This window comes from Diuraphis noxia, unplaced genomic scaffold (genome assembly GCF_037042655.1).
Source record: "Diuraphis noxia isolate RWA-SAM2 unplaced genomic scaffold, SU_Dnox_SAM2 contig0003, whole genome shotgun sequence".
Lineage (NCBI taxonomy): Eukaryota > Metazoa > Arthropoda > Insecta > Hemiptera > Aphididae > Diuraphis > Diuraphis noxia.
This window is the reverse complement of record NW_028301713.1, coordinates 60,293,109-60,312,868: the sequence shown is the minus strand read 5'-3', so window position 1 is coordinate 60,312,868 and position 19,760 is coordinate 60,293,109. Positions and strand designations below refer to the sequence as shown.

The window sequence follows — 19,760 nt, the reverse complement described above, 5'->3', positions numbered from 1 at the left end:
TTAACTTTGCAGTAAGTAAAATGCTGCATTTTTTGTTCATTGACATTATTAAAATCATTAATTGTCTCAGAAGTATGGGGAGAATTGGCGTTTGTCATCGGTGATGGATATTAATAAAATAAATCCATACATCATAGATGTATACTGGCTATGGATAAATCTAAATACATTATTTTTTAGAACTCTTTGTGAAACTTATATCAATTCCAAATCTGTAATATTTCATCCAAATGTAAATCTCTACGAATTATTTAACTTAATTAATAATTTAGTATATTATTAAATATGTATTTAAAAGAATATGATGGAAAATTATGTTTGTATCTCAGAAACTTTTTCAACATGCGACTCCTTTGTGTGTTAACGATATTTTAACGTTAAAAATATTATTTCAAATTATTATAAAAAAAGGCGGGTAATTCGTGGATTTCGCTCTGCTGTACAGTAGGTTACAAGTGGGTTACTGTAATGGATGCAATTAAACTTGAGTCCAATGATTTATAATTATATCATTGTATACGAAAAACGATTCTGAGCGAAGACGGTTTATCTGTCTAGGGTATATTATAGATTATTAAAAATTTTCAAATCTTAGATTTAAAAAGAAAATTTTTTATGAATTTCTAGTTTAAAATAATTTGCGAATTTTCGTGATTTTTACATATGTTGTCAAAATTCAAACTTTGAATGCTTGTAAAAGAAAATTGTTCTAATATATTTATTTTATTTTTCACCTGCTATTGTAAAAATATGATAGGAGCCATGTATTAAATTTTCAAAACTTAGATATAAAAGGAAATTTTTTTATGAATTTCTAGCATAAAATAATTTACGAATTTTCATGATTTTTACGTATGTTGTCAAAATTCAAACTTTGAATGCCTGTAAATAAAAATTGTGACTATGAATTTATTATATTTTTCAAATGCCATTGTTAAAATGTGTTAGAAGCCGTGTATTAAATTTTCAAGCTCCTCTACCGAACAAATAAATTTTTATCGATATTTATAGAAAAAAAAACTAAAAAAGTTGAAAAATTAAAATGTCAGTAAACAGCTCAAAACAAATCTAAATATTTTGAAAATTTTATCAAATATGGAAAATGTCTATAAAAACATTCAGTGAAAAATTCAAGTATCTGCGGTCATTTGTTTTAGAGTTACACCAAAATAAGAAAATCGCTAAAAGTGAAAATTCAATGTTGTAAAAATTTAAATTTCAATTGTGATAAAGATTGAAAAACTTTTTAGGAATCTTGTATTAAATTTTCAAATCTTAGATTTATATTATTATATTAGTGACTTTGGTACTAGAAATGAAACTTCAAATAGTCGATTGATGATTTTTGTTAGTTTCCACAATCGCTTGAATAATATTTATATTAATTATATAATATGACCTAAATAAATTTTAGTTTCCGGTGATTTGACGCGGCCCATTTCGCCTACTCTATCAACGTTCCTGGGAGCCTCGTCGCACAGTTTAAATATTTCTGGTATAGTATTCATTATTATTCACTAGTAGTATGCCATTGTCTCTGTTCGTTGACCTTAAACACCGTCCTTAGAGTGATCAGAGGGGGAGGGAGCCGGAAACTTTCCATTTCGAATAAAATATAAAGGTACAATTATAAAGATACATGTAAAATGTTTAGAACATTGTACTATGTATAACAATGCATAATAAATATGAATGATCGGTTAAGATTCGAAAATGAACCTCATAATTGGAACCTTATATATTCGTATGTTCAAAATTGTTGAACGCTGTGTACAACCCGCCAGGAATTATATCACTTATGCAGTTATTTCTATATTTTATTGTTTTAATTACTCTGTTCATTGTTCAAGTCTTTGACTCTCAATATAACATACATTTATAATAACATTCTTTTTAAAACGCATTTACCTTTAAGGGACCCGAATAAACCTTTCAAGTTCTTATAATAAATCTGGATGACAATCAAAAATAAAAGAAAATATTTAATTGTTAAACATGTAATATCTAACAGCTATGATCTATGTTATAGACTATTCTAATAAAAATCACAGTGATCATATTGGTGATAAATTATAATTATATAGTATAATATAATGAGTATACAAAAATAAATTGTATTACTACTTTGCACAAACATATTTTATTATACGGCGTATTGTATAGGCAAATTAGGTACATTGTACTGCAACGTGTTATTCACAATTACATTTTTTTAAAGTTTTCCTGTTATTCATCATCTAAACTTAGGTAGGTTAATATTAGGTTATTAGGTAATTAATTTTTTGAACTTTTTGTAAATTAGATCACAGTATGGTATAAGTAAGAATTATGGATTTAAAATTTAGTATGCTTTAAAATTTACATTAATAATTTTTATATTATGAAACAATTTAACAATTATACCAGATATTACATTAACGTATCACAAGTATACTCCGTGCGCTGAGTTAAAGTATATGCACACAATCCAAAATTCGTCGTCCAAAATATATAAGCATATTAAAACAAGAGTCTGCACGTACTAGCCAGAAAATTAATTATGCTAACCACATTTCCACATCTGCTTGCTTAAAAACTATAGTAAATTTACCTTACAATTTACATACAGCCGTAACATAAATAACTTTCCTTCAAGACATTCACATGAGACGATAGTGACATAACAAATAGTTAGGACTTACTCCAAAAGCAAACCCATCAGAACAAACTATATAATATAAGTCAATATAAAAATTTGTTCACGGTAAGTTAGAAAATATATTACATGGAAATGAATTGGACCACTCAGGCTGTCCACCTACCATTAGGTAGAACCATAAGCGATCATCGTTGCTGAATCGTCTTTACCGCTCAAGCGACAGACGACCAGCGATCTCACGCTCAGGTAGATGGACTAGTCTCATCATCGTGGCCAATGACGACTCCAGATTTGCACCTGGAGGGGACGATGCATACTACAGAAATGATCCTGTGAAGTATGATCTTAATCTGCAATAGAACACTCTCGCCTACTTATAATGAAATCCATCTCTTCGACACGTCAACTGAAAATAATTAAAAACGTTGTTTAATGATCAATATGTCACAGTTTTCCGTTAAACTGTGCAATCGTATCATACGTATAAAACTGTGTTGATATAACAAAAAACGTTTACTGGTTTTCAATTATTATTAAGGTTTAATTACGGATTTATAGTGATTTTCATTAAATTTGGAAACATTTTGTAGAATGACGCCATCTATTGGTTTTAGCCGTCAACTATAAACAATTTTTTCGATATTGATTTTGGTTGAAAAAATGATCAATTTATATTTTAGATGGTACTTATATTAATTGTTAAGTCAGGTGAAATTTAGTTCCGTGCACATTTTATTCCGTGGATTAAATTTGTTCTATTTTGGGACGTTGTGTTCAGCCTTTTGATAGTTAACTAAAAATAAAAAAGTTGTCCACTGTCACCTATATCGGATATGTTTTTTTTAAGTTTTAACTAAGATCTTCCAAGGTGTTAGAATTTGGGATTGTCCGTGACTTCCGTATTACAGTTATCTACATATTGTAGGTATTTAATAGTCTTCCTGAAACGTCAGTAATAATAAAATATTCTTCTTCAGGAATTCCTATACCCTATGGAAGATATATTATGTTTCATATTATTATATAATAGATATCTATATAGATAAATGATAATAATAATATAATATAAATACATTATTCATTTTCAATGTTATGTCAATGGTCCATAGAAATATCAAAGACTATTATAATATACACGCAATTAGTTATTTCAGTTAACTTTTAATCTATTCTCTAATGGACTACATATAGTCTATGACCAATAATTATATTTCGAGTGTTCCTAAATTCATCGCTCAATCCAGCGAATGGAATAGAAATTTAGGAATAGTTATTTTAATACAATATCGAATAATTTTGTTATAGTTCCTACCCGTTAACATGAAAATGGGAAATTACTTGAATTAAACCGATTACTAAAATTTGGCGCGTAGTTTTTATCAAATTTATCTGGATTTTCGTGTGTCCTGGTTAATTACAGATTTTTGATAACGAAAACTGCCGAGCTTTTAATATTGAAGTTTAAAATTTTGATTACTTACTTGTCTTTTACTTTACTTTCAATTTATAACTTATATAATTAATTAAAAAGGTACTTATTTAATTAAACGATATTATTTGAAATATATATACATATTATTATCATAATTTCATTTTTGTTTAGGTATTTTATTTGAAAAACAATTCCTTATTATTGCATTTTATTACGTTTTGAATATGAGAGTTATAAGATGCCTCCAATTCGAGGGGTGCTTAATTATTCACTAAGAAATCAGCCAAAATGAATTGGTGTGATACATTGTTTATACAATTGATAAAATAATAAGTACTATGTGTACAGAAATGAAAATAATCTTTTAACTACTTCAAGTACTCAAATTGTCAAGTAAGTTAGATAATTGATTTTTTTCTTAATACATTAGAAGGTAAATTCTACATATTATCTCATTGTTTTAATGAATTTCCTAAATCCCAGGTTTGTTGAGATATAAATAAATGTTAATAATCGTAGTAATGACAACTAACATCACAGAACAATCTGTGAACTCTGGGTATTTTCTAATGCAGCGTTTCCCAAACTTTTCTTCCACCAGTCCCATTAGCCTGATATTTAGAGTGGAAGTCAGAAAAAAAGCTTCGGAAAAAAATCCAGGGTAAAAAAACCACGGTAAAAATAATTCTGTATATAATTTTTATATATTTGATCAATAATGTGTAAACATCTTTTAAATAATACTTATTTAATACTTTAATTTTAATTGTTATATATTTAATTATTGTAATTTGGCTTTTTTTCCCTGGATTTTTTTCTGTGGCTTTTTTATCCTACATTTGTTTAGAGTAAAGTAAAAATGATTACTGATCTCTTAATAAAATTAACATAATTTAACAATTATAAATAATTTTAATTTGCAGACTCCCTATAAACCTAGACCACAGCTTGGGAAATGCTGTTCTATATAATATAGTACCATTGAATATGTTGGTTTTTGCAAAAGTATATTTGAGGTTACCTATTACCTATTTTGATGAGTTTGTTTAGATATTTTAATAGCTGTATTTAGTACCTATTATTTCTGGAAAATAAATAAAAATGTTTATTTACAGAAAAATTCCCCTACTCTATGTCTCTACAATCTACATAATATCATGAGTGTGGACCAACCAGAATTTGAAATAAAGGATGAAAGTCATCATTCTATTCAAAATGAAAATGATATTTATTTTGATATTCCTCTTATAAGTTGTATAAAAGAAGAAGTTACTTCACATGATGACAGTGATCATCTTTTTCCTATTGTTGAGTAAGTCTTATAAGTTAAACAGTAAAATGTATTATAAATGTACTTTTAATTTGGATCAGGTAATACCTATGTGGCTAAGTGTATTGTTTTTTTTTCAGAAATATTAATAATTCTGTCCTAAAGATGGAAAAATATACAGAAGAAAACTGTAAGATTAAAACTGAAATTAATGTAATAAATAAACTAGAAACATATAGTTTCTTAAAAGAAGAACCTGAAGACTTAGATAATAGTTTTCAACCATAGTGAGTGAATTAACACAATTTAACTATAAAACTATTTTTTTTAACTTTATTTGATTGTATTGATGGTTATATTTTAAATCAGTACTCAATACAGTTGTGTTAATCAGTGCCACAGGTCTGTAGATAAAACCCTAATCTATGTACAAAAAAATATGCGCTTTAAGACATTTATTATAGTCTAAGGTTAAAAAAAATTACAAGTGCATGAAAAATATAATTTTAAGTGAAACTTAAGTTTTTTTTAAAAAATCATATTCCTAAAAATGTATTTTGAAAGTGAAAGTATACACAATTAAAAATTATTTTTTAATCTATAATTTTGTGAAACTTTTTTTTAAAGAATAAGTCATACATTTATCTTAAAATCCTTTTAAAATTTTTAATATTTATAAAGTTAAAAGATATTTTTCTAAATTATTGAGTCATACAAGACTTGAAAAATTACTATTTTAGCAGTTACTAATTTACTGAAATAAATTTTATCTTTCAGTGTTACTGTTCCAAAAAATGAAGCTGATAAATTTAAATTAGAACTAGAATACAATGATAAAACTATCATAATTGAAAAAGAAACAATTGGAGATACAGTATTTGAAAGTGAAATTGTTATTGAAAAAAGTGGAATACAATCTACTTTAAACAAAGAAAAATTGAATGCTGGTTATTATTCCAATTTTACTGATTTTCCTAGAACAAATTATGAAGATTTTGTTGATTGCAATAATAAAACTCATCAAAACAAGTGTAAAAGTGAAAAGCACTTCTATATTTGTGATTTATGTCATCAATCATTCATCAATAAACAATTACTCATTATTCATATGAGATATCATTTTACCAACAATGATAACTACCCAAATAAAAATTCCAAAAGGGTTTGTTCAAAAAATACTGATTGTAAACAATTGAAAAAACATAAAAAAAATAAAACATTTTTATGTACGATTTGCGGCAAACAATTCAATGATCAGTCCAATTGTCGAAGACATACATTAAATCATAATCAACATAATTCAAAACAATTCAAATGTAACTTTTGTGAGAAAAAATTTACTACTGAATACAATCTTCATGTTCATATTCGATTACACACTGGTGAATCTCCATATAAATGTGATATATGCCATTCAACATTTTATCGTAACGACATTATGTTAACACATAGAAGGATTCATGAAGAAAATCAGAAAACATATGATTGTAAAGATTGTCACAAACAGTTTTTACATAACAACTCTTTATTGCGTCATTTAAAGATACATCAAGTGGAAAGTATGTATTCGTGCTGTCATTGTCAACGATCATATCCACGGAAAGATTCACTTATTGTTCATTTGAGGTCAAGACATACTGGTGAGAAGCCATATCAATGTTACATTTGTAAGAAAGATTTTTTTGAAAATAATGTCCTTGTACGCCATATGATAACTCACAAAAAAAGAAAAAGAAACTAAATGTTTAATGATTTTAAAAAAAATTATAAATTTATATTATTTTATATGATTAACATTTTAAGTCTAATTATATTAACGAGAACGAAAAAAAAAACATGATTAAGAAATCCGACTATCTATATTTCTGTAAGTAAACAAACTGTTATAAACACTTTTGTGTAATAAGAGTTATAATAAACAGAAAATTACTAAAGATTTTATTTTATTTTTTAATTCTAATTATTTAATTGTTCTTTAAACATTTCATTCTTTATAATTATCATTCTCTATAAATTCTTAAATTTGATATCTTTTTTAATACACTAACCTTACATTTAATTTTACCTTAACACATACATTTTAAATATTGTCACTAAATGTCATGGCCTGTGAGAATACAGATTTTTGCTTAGAATCATTTTATTAAATTTATGAAATTATAATATAAAGCTTTCAAATTTAATATTATGGCCCATATGTCACCACTATTTGTGATGGAGTGACAAAACAATAACAATGCTTGACATCTAAACTATTTTTGGCATATTTTTTACATTAAATGAAAAATTATAGTGTTATATGATTACAAATAATATAATTAAAACACAACACATTTTTAAGCAGGTTATTAAGACATTTAGTAGGAAAATTACAATTATATTAAATTAATTTGTCAGTAAATTTTATAATAGAATAATTTTTATAAGTTATTCAGTCAAGTCACAATAACTCAAATCTCAAGAAAGATCAATTTGAGTTGTGTATATTCTGAATTATACACCCAAAATATAACTTATAAACTCTTTAAGGGGAAAGGTGATTTTTTTTATTATAAGTGATTGTGATTAGACTGTAACATATAATAATTTTAGGTATCTATTTCACTTACATCATATAAAAAATGTAAAAAAAATGACTGATTATAAAATCACATATTAGCTAAATGACTATTTATTGTTTGATAAATTGGGTAAAAAACAACAAATCAAAAAAATCTAAACGTAAAACCTATGTAGAAAAAAATAATTGTCGTATATTTGTTGACTGTTGTATACATGTGAAAAAATGCCAGTTATTAAGGATCAACAAAAGATATCATAATATATCTTGTACCATTGACGACTTCGAGTCCTTCATGGTAATGCGTGAGCCGTCCTGGATGCATTAGCATCCAACCTACTTTCATATCTGTAACTTTACACTTATACCTTAAAAAGTGGCAGCCACCTCCCTGTAATAATATAAAAATAATAAATAATATGGAACAAGTTAACATTAATTGGTGCGGCAATTACTGTACCTGATAATCTTTTCCTGGAGAATTTAAAGCTATATTGATGGTATAGGTAGACGAATCATGGTGAGGCCTCAATGAAGCCTGACCAAGTGGGTTGTATTTGACGACAAAGTTCATCAAAGAACGAGGAGGCTATAAAAGTGTTCATAAAATAATATTAGTCATTGATTATTTTATGTATTTAAGAAAATAATTAATCACGATTAATTAAGGCTACATGCATTAAAATAATAAAATGTAAGTAATACACCTAACATAATATCTTATGTTCTAAAGAAACTACAAACATATTTTTTTTTACTCAAAATGTCAATTTTAACAAATTTCTTAAAAAATATATTGTTCGTGTAATTCAGTTATGATTTTTTTTAATAAGCCTATAATAGTGTTATAACTTATTTCCTGATAAAATATTACAACTGATATTATGATTATGACAGTTAAACGCTAGAGAAAATTAAAGTTAAAATAGGAAGGTCAATGAGAGATGAGTTATACATAGATTCAGAAATTGATGAGAAGACATCCTCTAAGTTATGTCACTCAATTTTGTTTATCACGAGGCAGCAAAAGATATTATTTAAGAAGGAAGCATTATTAACAATTAATGGCAAATTTGTGCATTTATACTGATGATATTGAATATTGAATTAACAGCAAGAAGTGAAGCAGCCATGAGATAAGCCCTACTGTAATATTGAAAATATGAGAGGATTGAGTGGATTAAAAATCAATAAAGAGCTAAATACATGACATTTTTCAATGTGGAAACATATAGCATTGATCTTTATGGAAATATATGTCACTAGTTCAGCAGTTTACGACAAGATTTTAATTTTATGTAACTTAAAATAAATTTCAAAATTACATATATAATCAATAAATATTAAGATAAAAAAAATATTTTGGGTGCTAGTGAATGAGCACTATTTTATAACCACCAAAAATATTTAATACCCTAGGTTAAGTAATAAGCATTGTCTGGAAGAAAATATAAAACTATTTATTTATAATAAATTCATTATGGCTATTAATATGATAATAATTTTTAAGTTTTAAAAATTGATCAAAATTATAGTCTTAACTAGTTGCCAGTAAAGTAAAATCTAACTCTTTAGATACATAAAATATAAACATTCCGTGGTAGAAAATAAGTTAGTTAGAGCAAGCAAGCAAAAATAATGGCTTCATAAAAATATGAACAATGTACAATTATTTTATGATTAAAAAAATAGTTATAACTTTAAGTAAAAAGCAGCTTACGCCATCTGAATAATAGCCAAGATATACATGCTCCTGTAATCGGGAAACAAATAGTCTTAAGAACTCTAGCCACACATTTTGTAACCCAACTTGTTTCATATGAATGTCTCTTGTTGGTACAGCTTCATATCCATTATCCAATCTGGGGTCCTAGGGTTTGAGGTTATCATGCACTATTGTTAATAATTATTCTCACATATTACTATGGAGTATTTATACACACATAGGTAAAATTATACTAAGTTTAATGTTTAATGTCAAGCAGAGAACACACACATGCTTTTATATTGTTTTAATTCTGTTTGGTTTTCATTCCCACATACGTCGTGAATGTAACCAATAAATGCTTTCTTTTGTAATGGCATAACATATGAGTGAAGAAATTCGAGCCAATGCTTCTCAAGTCCAACTTGATTCATGTGTATGTCTCTGGTTGGTACAGCTTCATAACCAGTTCGAAGGCGTGTATCCTTCAATTCAATTTATGTCATTTGCTGTTCAAATTTTAGTATCAAAAATAGTATATCAATTGAATGACTTACATTATTTGAACCGTCTGACCATTGACCAAAATTCTCCATAATTTCAATGAATTCTTGGCAAAACCGTTCAGTTACAATTGGGAACCAAAACACATCTGGACATGGCTTTAAAACAAAATTAATAAATACATCAAGATATAAGAAGAATATTTAGTTGAAGATTTATTAAATAATTACCTCAGCAGGTTTTTTATCTGGATTGAAATTTTCCATATATTCTGGATGAATATAACGCTGTTCCCAATCATATCTGTTTTCAAATATTTGATACACTTCAGGATTTTTAAGAGTAATATCAAATGATTCTGAATCAATCAAATGCCCATAAGCATATTGATTATCAATATACATAAAAACACCCTAAAATAACATTTTCATAAAAAATGTTTAACTTAAAAATTATGATTTCAAAATACCTTTTCTCTTAGTGATTTACTAAATGCCATATCATAGTCCAAGTTATCTTCTTTGTATGATGGCCTAGTGAATTTATTTTCCAACATTGTACCTTTCATTAAGTAACAACTACTTATATAAGGTACATTCCAGATTCCTCTAAAACATTATCGTATATAAATATTTTATCAATATGTTAAATCTGTTTTTTTTATTTTTATTTTAACAAATTTGTCATTATAAAATGCAAAAGGGGAATTTAATAGAATTAGCAATTTAAAAGGAAGTGCCCTTTAATTGATCATAAATCAGGATAGGGTCAGAATCGCATCCAACATAACGAGGATACAGTTAGTTTTTCATTGTAGTCAAAAGAATAAAGTTGTGACAAGGCATAGCAAAAACAAAAAAGACATTAAGTCTTACTAAAATTTAAATACATATCAAAGTTATTAATAGAAAATAAAATAAACAAAAGTAATAAAAATATTAAAATTTACATTTTACTTAGTTAAATAATGTAGATTATTATTTTTTCAAAGATATTACAACTGCTACTGACTTTAAATTAATAAATTACATTTAACTTCTTTTGACAATTTTTCAGGTGAATGCAGAATGGGATTTAAAAACTTAATAGTAGTTGCATTCATCACAGTAAGTATATTTGCAATTATAACAGATGTCAGTGGTAAACGTGGAAGAGGGAGAAGTAGATCAAAAAGCAGAGTACAGATTGGATTACCTATAACTGGAAAATACAGAGACCCAGAATCTGATCAATATTACAATCATAATGATGTATTGTGTCAAATATTAGTTGATAGAGTTAAGAAGTTTGATTTGTATCATTCATTTTATTTTAGGGGGCAAAAATTGTCATGGCATCACATTTTGATTATGAATATGTACTTGGGCACAAAATAGTGTTTGTTTGTGTAGCCAGAGGAAATCCGAGGCCTCAAATCACTTGGTATAAAGATGGAACTGAATTGTATTATCATTACAATCACCATGTAAGTACAATATTTTAAAGAATAATTTCAAGGGATCAAATTTCATATTATCTAATAATGACATGAAATAAAATTACATTAGCCACTGTGAAGTGCTTACTAAATATATTTTGAATAATTTGTACTTTAAATAATAATAATAAAAACAATATTATGTAAAATATATTTAATACTAGATTTTTTTATTTAAGGTTCATGAATGGAATATTGGTGAAGATAGCCTTAAATCTAAATTGGAAATTGATCCAGGAACACAAATGGATGCTGGTGTATACGAGTGTTCAGCTGACAATAAATACAGTATAGATCGTAGAAGTTTTAAGACAGATTTCAGTATAGCATTTGAATCATAATGAAAAATAATAATTATCGGTGTGCGTCTTTAATAAAATACATTTTTCTTGATTTAGACTTACGTTTTATTGTAATTGACAATATCCATATAGTCAAACGATCTAGCATAGAATCCTTCTTTAGATAAGGCACCCCAAAAGTTAGACCAAGCTTTAAATGGTCGTGTGAGCATTGGGGCAATAATTTTTCTAAATGAAAAATAAATGAAACATTATTTATTATAAATTATTGATAAAAATATGCTTACTTATTATGTTGAATTAATGTTTTCAATGTCTGTGGATTATCTAAATGTGCTTCATTTTCAATATAAAATAAAAAGTCACACAATTTGCTAGTGCATAATGAACTGTACAAAATAATAATTAATTATTAATAGGTACATACTAAACAAATATAAATAATATAAATATTTAAAACAATATTTACAATGAAAAGTGTCGTGCATGTATGCTTTCTTCTGCAGTCTTATGAAATACAAATGATGCATTGTACTTATCACCTACTCTAGAAATAAATTTATCCACGTGCTCTTTATGATAGTCCACCTAGTTGTTTAAAAACAATACATAGAAAATTAATAATAAATAATAATAATACAGTTATTGATTAGTAAGAAACATTTACAAGTGTAGTAATAGACAAACAAAGTCTGCTTTTTGGATAATCAATGTTTTCAATTTTGTCTAAAAACTCATCAAAAAATGGAGTCGGTTTATCAACTATTATAGATAAAAGCACTTTTGGATAATTTTCTTCCTAAAATATATAAAAATAACAAATTAAGGTGTGTACCTATCATGAAGACATAATAAGGAGACCACTCTTTTTCTGAAAACGCCTCAAAATGAGTTGCACGATTTAAATGGCTACAGATTTGGATGTGATCTTATTAATTGCTTTAACCATTAACCAGTTAAGTATTTTTTGGAAAATATAAACATACTTTAAATCATAACCCATTATCAATGTTATAGTTAGTAAAATTACACATTCATACATGTGCATATGTGTATATTTCATTACATTTTTAAGAAAAAAATTTGAGTGTTCCTAACTATATATATTAGTACAAAATTATCATTCAAGAAGAAAAACCATATGTGATGTGTATGGTGTATTGATTAGTATCGGGCTCAGACTAACCGTGAATACTTATATTTAATATAAAATGTAAGATAGTTACAGTGTTAATGAATTATTAAGTCAAATAATTTACACAATAATAAAAATTTTTTATGAAATATTCACAAATACATTGCATATATACTAATTGCGTAATTGATAAGTACAAGCTATCAAACTTTTAATGGGTTGAAAATAATGTATGTATTTCCAAAAAATGTAAGCAGTAGCATGAGGCCGTTTCATTATATAGCTCATTCCCAGCAGTTTTTTGAGCAGGTGGCCATATAAATTTGGTCTCATTATTCTAGTCTTCATGGTTAAAATTGATTATAAATTTGTATAGAAAAGTTATAAGTGAAAGAACCTTGAGTGTTGAAAGATCTATATTGTTGTCATAGCATGTACTACAGCCATTCTCAGGAGACCACTTATTTGGAATATAGTTTGTGTAGCTATTAAATGTTATTTTAGATAATCCATTTCCATGCATAACAGCTGGTTGAGTATTAAAATTAATATTTTCTAATACATATGATTTATTTACAAGTTTCAGTTTTATATCATCTGTAATTAGAAATAAATCATTTTAATCTAATTGAAAAAAAAAGAAATTACAGTTCATATGGTTAAATAGCAATATTATGTATATATATATATATATATATATATAATTAGCCACAGAAAAATTCTATAAATTAAAAAATTGTATTAATAATTGTAATAATTCTGTTTTAAAAAACTGTTTGAAGCTGTAGTTGTTTAAACAGTTTTCCCTTTGATAACAGAAAAAAATATAATTAAAGAACCTATAAATATGTAAATTATAAGTTAGAATACCATGGTTAATAAATTATTTTATTTAAAAAATATAAACATGTAAATGTTGTAAGCTTAGAGTTATAAGCTTAATTGTAATTATATAACACTGCTCATGTTGAAAATCTTAAGTTTTAGATAGAAAAAATTAAAAAATGTTCCAACCTTCAGCAAGATAGACGTTTTGAAATAATTTTGCATAATTATCCAACTTAATGTTAAGCTTTTTACGTAAATCAGTATTTAAATACAAATTTGTCAAATGCAATTGATCGTCTCCAAGATTTTTTATTGGCTTCTCTGATAGTAACTTGTACAATTTGCTAGCATAACCAATTATACCTGTTTAAATAAAAATGTTAAAATTAATAAAATTTCATAAGCACTTATTATTTTCTGTAAGCCTAAACAATATTATATTACAAAATAATATTAAATATTTATAAATTATTTTCTAGCATAAAACAAATATTAATTCATAATATTTTAAATAATGTATTAAAATTAGCATGAAATTGTAAACTAACCTCCTGAGTTTATAAACCGATAGCCATTCTGATCAACAGTAGGATATTGGTCTGCTAATTTTCTATCTGGCCAACAACTATTTTCAGTTGAAATTACTATAGAAGAATCAAATTCAGTGAATGTATTTAGAATTTTAGTGCTGTTAGCTAAAATTACAACATCATACCTGAAAAAGCATAATTAAATTTAACTCAGTAACCTAACCAATGAAATATTGTTTTAATTAAAAATGAATTACGCATCAGTGAGTAGTACTGCCAAATTATCATTGTCTTTATAAGGCTCTAATGCTTCAAGATACAAATTTAGTTTGTAACCACCACCAACACTATTCATGTTACCTCCTAGCCACGGCTTATCAAAACCAAGCACCTAAAGAAAAATACATAAATTAGGAAATGAAAAAATTCATAAAAATTTTAAGCAATAAAATATAATATTTACTTTAGTTTTAAGACCATTTAGATTAGCAGAATCAATGAATCTTTTGAAACCATCATTTTTTTCAGAAGCTACTGTGAGTACAAGCAAATCTAAAATTAATTAGAACTATAATTACTTTTTAATTTTTATGTGTATAAAAAAGATTTATCGGTTTGACACTTTTGTGTAATTCAAAGTTGTAATAACTTTAAAACTACCTGCAATAATTAGTACTTATTTATTTCTTAAATTACCTACACAATTAAAACATATATTATTGTTATTATTATTATTATTTTAATAAAGTAGCAGAACCTAATACTTATTATATTATTTAATGATAAATTATAACGAATAATAATAATTTACTAGTTTATTCAAAAATAACTAGCTTGACTCAATGGTTCAACTGCTTGCCTACAATTTTTGAAACTGTACAGTTAAACAACTTGATTCAATTATATTTTCTAATAACATTTGTACTCTCATCATCATTTAAAAATAAAATTACGGCTAGACACTCATGACCATCTCATATAAGCGATATACCAAAAACCTAACTTATACGAAATTTTATTGGTAATAAGTTGGTCCAACCCGAGCCTGAAAAAGCAATACTAAATGTACAGTTCTTATAATACTCTATTTAGATTAATAAAGAATTAATAAATTTAATTCAGATTTTGAACTAGGAATTTATATTTATAAATTATATTACAAGTATTCAATTCCATAATCATCATATTATTTTAAAATAAAATTATCAGATAATATTATGTTAAGTTTACACCAGATGTACAGATTACACATACAACAGTACAACAGAAAATGAGAATTTTGTGATTAATATAAATACAATTTATATGGAATAAAATATTATATTATATGATTAGATAAAAATGTGTGAATCCATAAGTAAAATTAACAAAATATTCATATAAACACATGTAAGGAAAAATAAACGGAATGACATTTCCGACTGACCCTAGTAAAAATAAATGATAAAACCCAAACAGGAAGCATACAGAAATGATTAATGTTAAAGATAATAAATAATATATTTGAAAAATCATACAAAACAAATATTTTATTTGTATGGTAATATTAGTAAGTTAAGTAACATAATATTTATTAGGTACTTGTACGATTATTTATTAAGAATTGGGATATATATTTTTATGCTATATAAATGTTTGATCGATAAATATTTTTTTCTAAGAACTAAAAACAAATTATTATACCTATGTGTTTAATTTATGAATTAGATAATAACGATTAGTGATAGCTAAGTATAAAATAAATTGATTAAGCCTTATAACAGTTCCAAAGTTTAATATTTACAATGCTATTTATCATGCATGTTAATATTAACCAATTAGATATAATAAAAATATATTCTTAACATTTTTTGATATTTAGTTTAGCAAAAACAATACACCTACCAAATATAGTATTATATAATATTTTACTTTTACATATAAATTTTCTTGAATTTGTATAATTAGATTATTTATAACACAAATGTCTATTTGTATTGACAAAATAATAAATAATTTATGCTGGAAATCCTACATTAGAGTTACCTATTACCTACCTACTCAGGGGAGCGAATTGTAGGAAAATTCCTTACAATGATAAGTAAATAAAATTGTAAATATGCAACAATACTCATAGAGAAAATATCTACCATTATACATTTATTGCAAACACACATATTTATTTCAATATACATACTTATAACTTATGAAAATATAATATCTTGACATCCCCTGAATAGTATACACACAATTAATTAATATTTTTATTTTATTACAATATGGTTAAGGAACATGTAAAATTCAATTCTATTCACATGAAGTAGGTATCTATTTTGTATAAGGATCCAATACAACAGCTCCAAACTCCAAAATAGACCTCACAATTTAACTAAAAATGTTTAAGTTTTTATCTAATTCTCTAATAGGTCTCTAATTTAGATTCATTAGTAATTTACTCATTTCATATTTTTTTTTCTAAACTAAGAATACAAGCCAATGGATAATGATACAGTATAATTTATAAAATGAAAAATGATCAAATAAGATAAGAAATTTGCAAGAGTAAACCAAATATTTATACATTTACAATTGATACTTAACTAGTCATGATTGTTCACAATTGTACACATTTGCCAATTACAAATTTTTTAATAAAAACGTTTTATTGGTCAATTAATTTGATACAGTTATATGATGTCCACAACAAGTAAAGTACGTACAAGGAGATACTAGAATTTAAAATAATTATTTTATTTTTTATAAAACACAATTAGAGTATAATAATCAGATATTCTTATCCAGTTGTATTTACATAAGAATACAATTACATTAGGTGACCATAAAAAAAATCAACTTATAAATAATTAATGTAATAATAATATATTGTAATATGTATTTAAGTATCAAATTTACTCATCTAATAGCTACAAACTTTGCTTATTCAATACATATAATCTAAAAAAGACCTAATGAATATAGGTAGGTAATCAAATAAAAATGGAGGGTTTTATTTTATTTTATTTGGTATTTGGTAGGACCTAAGTAATATTAATTAATTTTAAATTATTTATGAGTTACCTAGAAGCTGAGTTTTATAAAATAAACTTATTGATAAATTTATCTATGTCACTGTTCTTATTGCATATTTACTAATTAAGTAATTGATTGTCATTTGTCAATATTTCTATATAGGTTTTAAGTACTTTATGTTACTATTATGTACATAATATTATTATATTGCCTACTAAAATATTATACAGATCACTGGTATACTGCAGCTACATAAATAATGTCTAGAAATACATTCCAGAGATATAATGTTGAGTTGGGTATTTTTCTTTTGAACCATTATGTTCTGGAAGATGAATTACCCAATTCAGGAATGCAGAGGCGTTAACGAGTCTCTGCTTGTGACACGAGTTTATTTTTGTAACGGTTTTAAAAATAACACATTGGACGAGGTGATTATAGTGGAAAATAATAAATTATACTCACTGAGGTCACTTTTAGCGCTCACGTCTTTTTCGGTGGACACTGTGTCCAATGCGAAGAACAAGCCGCAGACGGCTATGCAGACGCCGAACGGGGTTTTCATCGTTTTGATGATTATTCAATTATTTATAAAATGCATAACAATCGTGAGTCGTAGCTCTTAGAGAGCAGAAGTCGATACACTTATATGTACGACAATTGCCAATACAAAGTTATACTATAGTCGACGACAATAAAAATCACTACCTATGACACCATCAGGCAAACGCACATGCACGACTGACGACTATCTCAGGACGACTGAACAAAATGCCAATTTATTGCCAGTATAGTGTGTAGTGTACACGGTAGAGACTAGAGACGTAGAGTGTGATACCACAGAATAGATCACTGATGAATTTTGTTCAGAAATGAATACGATCACTCGAGCTAGGACGCGCGTGATTCGTCGCCCACCCGATTAGTTTATCGCACTACCGGAAGATCATGTGCGCCGGACACGAGAGTAACACAAGTTTCGCCATCTGGCGGTACGTACGTATGATACAAGTAACATTATTACTTGAACACATTCGTACCTAAATTATTATCATCATTATTATTCAATCACAGCGAACAATACATTTAATAATTAATGAAAGTTGTAATACAATATTTACCCATGATAAATAACAATGTAGAACGATCAGACCATCTGGAATCTAAAATAAATTATAATGTAGGAATATCGGTAGCTTTCAACCATCTTACAGGTTCAAAATGCATAAGATTTTGAACTGACCCGCCAAGCTGACTAATTTTTTTGATCTTGAACTCCTAGTTTCTAGGTACCTACTACAGCAATCAAGCTGTATAATAAATCCGAGTAATTATGACCATTGGTCTGTCAAATTCGATAAAAAGAAAATAATAAAACGAATCCTTTTATTTGCTGAATTATGGTGAAATAAGAATAATACAATATTTTCTCTTTTCAATCTCATTAGTCATTATACATCTATACCCTCCACCTACGGAATTATGGGCCGCAGGCTGTGATTTTGAAATATAGTAGGTAGGTACTAGATATTAGGTACTTCATCGTTCTCATCAGAATCAAAAAAAAAGGTTGGAGACTTCCGAATTGTAGATTATAGCATAATTTGATTATATAATCATATGTTATATATTATAGAACATATGTTCTAGTGTTCTACCACCACAGACTCAAACTCAAGTAATCAGAAGAAATTTGAAGGACACTTTCGTTTACTAATTCGAGCTTTAAGACTTTAAGTGGGTATTGTCACTTGTCAGTATGTGGAGTGACATATACACATATACATAATAATTTATATATCTGTGTAGGCAAGAACCGTCTTTAACCTTTTTGAGGCCCTGGGCAGTTTTTTTTTTAATGGAGCCCCTACGATGGACGACCGACCCGCGTTGATTGTATTATTATTATTATAATAGCTATATTAGCGATTATCCTTTGAATTTTCTCGAAATAAGTTTATTTATCGGAAGTTAATGTCGATTATTGGTTGGTGATTTGGCAGGAACTAGGGGCCCCATTGATCGCGGGGCCTCGGACATGTGCCCAATGGAAAAGATGTTCCTGTGTTCAGGTGCGTACTTTACATCATAATCAAAACTAGAGAGTAGGTAAACAAAATATAGAGATGGAATACCTACAGATTAAAAAAAAGTATTATTGACTTACAATTTAATAACTTGACATATTGTGTAGCTGCTATCCGAAAACAATTAGGTATTATTTCATTAATCATTCTTAGAGGCAGGTTTTTACTGAATGACTGAATAGCTTTCAATAAACGTCATATCAACACAATAAATTCTATATTTTTATTAATATTCCGTAAAATTTAAAGTTATTCTACTAAATTTCACTTCGGCAATTCGGCA

The 19,760-nt window shown here is 26.6% G+C and overlaps 2 protein-coding genes and 1 non-coding gene across 11 annotated transcripts; 1 reads left to right on the top strand and 2 right to left on the bottom strand.

Annotated features, from left to right (window-relative positions):
* Window positions 1–2,779: 2,779 nt before the first annotated feature.
* Window positions 2,780–2,985, bottom strand: LOC149057619 (small nucleolar RNA U3). Its single transcript, XR_016191279.1, has one exon. It is a non-coding gene; the product is annotated as a small nucleolar RNA U3 (small nucleolar RNA).
* A 1,056-nt stretch (window positions 2,986–4,041) lies between these two features.
* On the top strand, window positions 4,042–11,979 carry LOC107164150 (immunoglobulin domain-containing protein oig-4-like). Of its 7 annotated transcripts, XM_089224996.1 has the most exons (9): window positions 4,042–4,169; window positions 4,242–4,463; window positions 4,994–5,110; window positions 5,186–5,382; window positions 5,481–5,627; window positions 6,118–7,007; window positions 11,166–11,359; window positions 11,425–11,574; window positions 11,766–11,979. In XM_089224996.1, exons 4-9 carry the CDS (start codon window positions 5,228–5,230, stop codon window positions 11,925–11,927), a joined length of 1,698 nt encoding a protein of 565 aa, XP_089081122.1. In that variant the 5' UTR covers window positions 4,042–4,169; window positions 4,242–4,463; window positions 4,994–5,110; window positions 5,186–5,227; the 3' UTR covers window positions 11,928–11,979. The 7 variants fall into 7 exon arrangements, with proteins under 7 accessions (XP_089081122.1, XP_015367351.2, XP_015367352.2 ...); XM_015511865.2 differs by lacking the exon at window positions 4,994–5,110; XM_015511866.2 differs by lacking the exon at window positions 4,994–5,110 and having other exon boundaries at window positions 4,044–4,169; window positions 6,118–6,980.
* Plod (procollagen lysyl hydroxylase) lies at window positions 7,994–18,277 on the bottom strand. 3 transcript variants are annotated; one of them, XM_015511861.2, is made up of 16 exons: window positions 17,856–18,276; window positions 14,845–14,933; window positions 14,639–14,772; window positions 14,400–14,566; window positions 14,038–14,214; window positions 13,421–13,620; window positions 12,556–12,687; window positions 12,358–12,476; window positions 12,176–12,277; window positions 11,991–12,116; window positions 10,579–10,717; window positions 10,340–10,522; window positions 10,163–10,267; window positions 9,621–9,770; window positions 8,361–8,489; window positions 7,994–8,291 (listed from the first exon to the last, which is right to left on the bottom strand). In XM_015511861.2, exons 1-16 carry the CDS (start codon window positions 17,953–17,955, stop codon window positions 8,136–8,138), a joined length of 2,208 nt encoding a protein of 735 aa, XP_015367347.1. In that variant the 5' UTR covers window positions 17,956–18,276; the 3' UTR covers window positions 7,994–8,135. The 3 variants fall into 3 exon arrangements, 2 of the variants coding, with proteins under 2 accessions (XP_015367347.1, XP_015367348.1); XM_015511862.2 differs by lacking the exon at window positions 9,621–9,770 and adding an exon at window positions 9,944–10,090 and having other exon boundaries at window positions 17,856–18,270; XR_016191258.1 differs by lacking the exon at window positions 7,994–8,291 and adding an exon at window positions 9,897–10,090 and having other exon boundaries at window positions 8,402–8,489; window positions 17,856–18,277.
* Window positions 18,278–19,760: the final 1,483 nt, after the last annotated feature.